The sequence below is a fragment of the Triticum dicoccoides genome, chromosome 4A (genome assembly GCF_002162155.2).
Source record: "Triticum dicoccoides isolate Atlit2015 ecotype Zavitan chromosome 4A, WEW_v2.0, whole genome shotgun sequence".
Classification (NCBI taxonomy): Eukaryota; Viridiplantae; Streptophyta; class Magnoliopsida; order Poales; family Poaceae; genus Triticum; species Triticum dicoccoides.
Window position 1 is genome coordinate 751,528,925 of NC_041386.1, and position 2,122 is coordinate 751,531,046.

The 2,122-nt window shown below is 41.6% G+C and overlaps 1 protein-coding gene across 2 annotated transcripts in view; it reads left to right on the forward strand.

The window, feature by feature from the left end:
• LOC119288463 (kinesin-like protein KIN-10B) overlaps positions 1-1,805 on the forward strand; it is a 6,765-nt gene extending 4,960 nt beyond the window's left edge. The window contains exons 17-23 of one of the 2 annotated variants that reach the window (XM_037568081.1): positions 21-132; positions 205-624; positions 703-749; positions 832-853; positions 928-996; positions 1,121-1,162; positions 1,461-1,805. In XM_037568081.1, the coding sequence (XP_037423978.1) occupies positions 21-132; positions 205-624; positions 703-749; positions 832-853; positions 928-996; positions 1,121-1,162; positions 1,461-1,499 (751 nt within the window). In that variant the 3' untranslated portion in view covers positions 1,500-1,805. Of the gene's footprint in view, positions 1-20; positions 625-702; positions 750-831; positions 854-927; positions 997-1,120; positions 1,163-1,460 lie in introns of both variants that reach the window. The other variant, XM_037568078.1, reaches the window with a different exon arrangement.
• Positions 1,806-2,122: the final 317 nt, after the last annotated feature.

The window sequence follows — 2,122 nt, forward strand, 5'->3', positions numbered from 1 at the left end:
GAAGAGGAGGGCATGGAGACGACACAAGAAGTTGCCACTGGAGCGACACAGGAAGAGGAGGGCATGGAGACGACACAAGAAGTTGCCACTGGAGCGACACAGGAAGAGGAGGGCATGGAGACGACACAAGAAGTTGCTGTTGAAACAGCACAAGAAGTTGCTGTTGAAGCAGCACAAGAAGTGGCCATTGAAATGACACAAGAGGTTGCCACTGGAACGACACAGGAAGTGGCCATTGAAACAACACAAAAAGTGGCTGTTGAAACAACACAAGTGGCCGTTGAAACGGCACAGGAAGTGGCTGTTGAAACAACGCAAGAGGTGGCTGTTCAAACAACACAGGAAGTGGCCGCTGAAACGACACAGGAAGTGGCTGTTGAAACAGCACAAGAAGTGGCTGTTCAAACAACACAGGAAATTGCCACTGAAACAACAAGACAAGAAGTGGGCATGGAATATGTGCAGGGTGGGACCAACATAGATGCACCTGAACCAAAGACTCCTGCGATGCACCTCAAGTTTGAGCAAGCAGCAGATCCAAAGACTCCTGCGATGCACCTCAAGTTTGAGCAAGCAGCAGATTATCCGGCTAGTTCTTTCAAGACTCGCAGCACCGGGATAAAGGTTGGTAGTTCACACCTTGCTGGTACATCCTTGTCATATCTCCTCTACATTATTGACCTTCTTGTTTTTCCCCCACAGAAATCCATACTCCAGGAGTGCTTGAGTTTTCTCAACAGCGCTAACAAGTGAGTGCAATCCTAACTGACAAATCAGTTGTTGGGAGCAATTTGTTAGTTATCTAATGCATGTTTTGTATGTCCGTTGCAGGGAGCAATTGAAGAGCTTGAAGGTTTGTCGCTCTCGGTTTGGATTGTTACCTCTCAGTCTTGTTTTGTTTTCACTAACCCTGCTGTGGGTTTGCAGGGCATCGGAGAGAAGAGGGCCAACTACATCATCGAGCTTCGCGAGCATTCACCGGAGCTGTTTAAAGGGGTAGGTGTTGTAGCTCTGATATATGGAGGAAAGTGTAGGCACAAGTAAAGTAATAAGAAACTACTCTGGGCAAGTTAATTAAGACTTATGCTGTTGGTCGTCCTTTTGTTGAATGGTTTTGCAGGTGGATGATCTGAGGGATGTGATTGGAATGAACAAGACGGAGGTACTGAGCGAGTAACCCTATATTATTTTACCGCATATATACATATAACCTCAATATCGTTGTATTTGGTCGGTTGGTTTGTTTATACTTGCTAGTGTTTCATCACAGTAAGTATTTTGTTGTGAAATACTAGTATTCCGTCAGCTGTTGATATCTCTGTCAAAATACTTGGTGTAGATATACATGTGTTTGGTTCCCTAGAAGTAGAATAGATTGTGCAAGCGTGGCTGGTGTTTATAGTCATTGGTAATAGTAGAGATAATAATAACAATGATGTGTTGTTGGTGTGTTTGTGCAGATAAAAAGGATGATGTCGGGGATCATCGGCAGCCCCTAATCCGCTAATATGTTGGTGTTGTTGGTTGTTGGTTGTTGGTTGTTGAGAAAGAAGAAAGACCAAGAGAAGAGAAGTGCATTGTAATAACTGGTGTTTTTGGTGGTTTGGTCCTCTGAATCATCATCTGCATCTGCATTTTGTGGTTCATGAATGAATGAATGAATGGATGCAGTGAGTAGGCAACAGAATATATTTGTTGCAGTGTTAGTTAATTAGTAGGAGTATATTTGTTGAGAGCAGTTGATTACGTATATTATACACTCTGAAGAAAGTACTGAATGGAAGGCAACGCTTGCTTTTGCTGAATTGTGAATTCTTCCTTGCACGCACTGAAAACAGAGTCATTACTTACTCCAACATTTATTTATTTAATTATTTATGAGTAGTAGTAATGTACATGCATACATACATACATACATTGACAGCAAGCAAAAAAAGGTTTCAGTCCATAAAGTGAAGTGAGACCACAGTAAAAAGAGTCATTTCAATCTTAATATATACTGTGGTCTTAATATATATACTGTGGTCTTAATATATACTGTGGTCTTAATACATAGTCATTTCAATCTTAATATATATCCTAACAAGCATTCAGGATGTCGTCAGAATTGCTTCAACTAAAT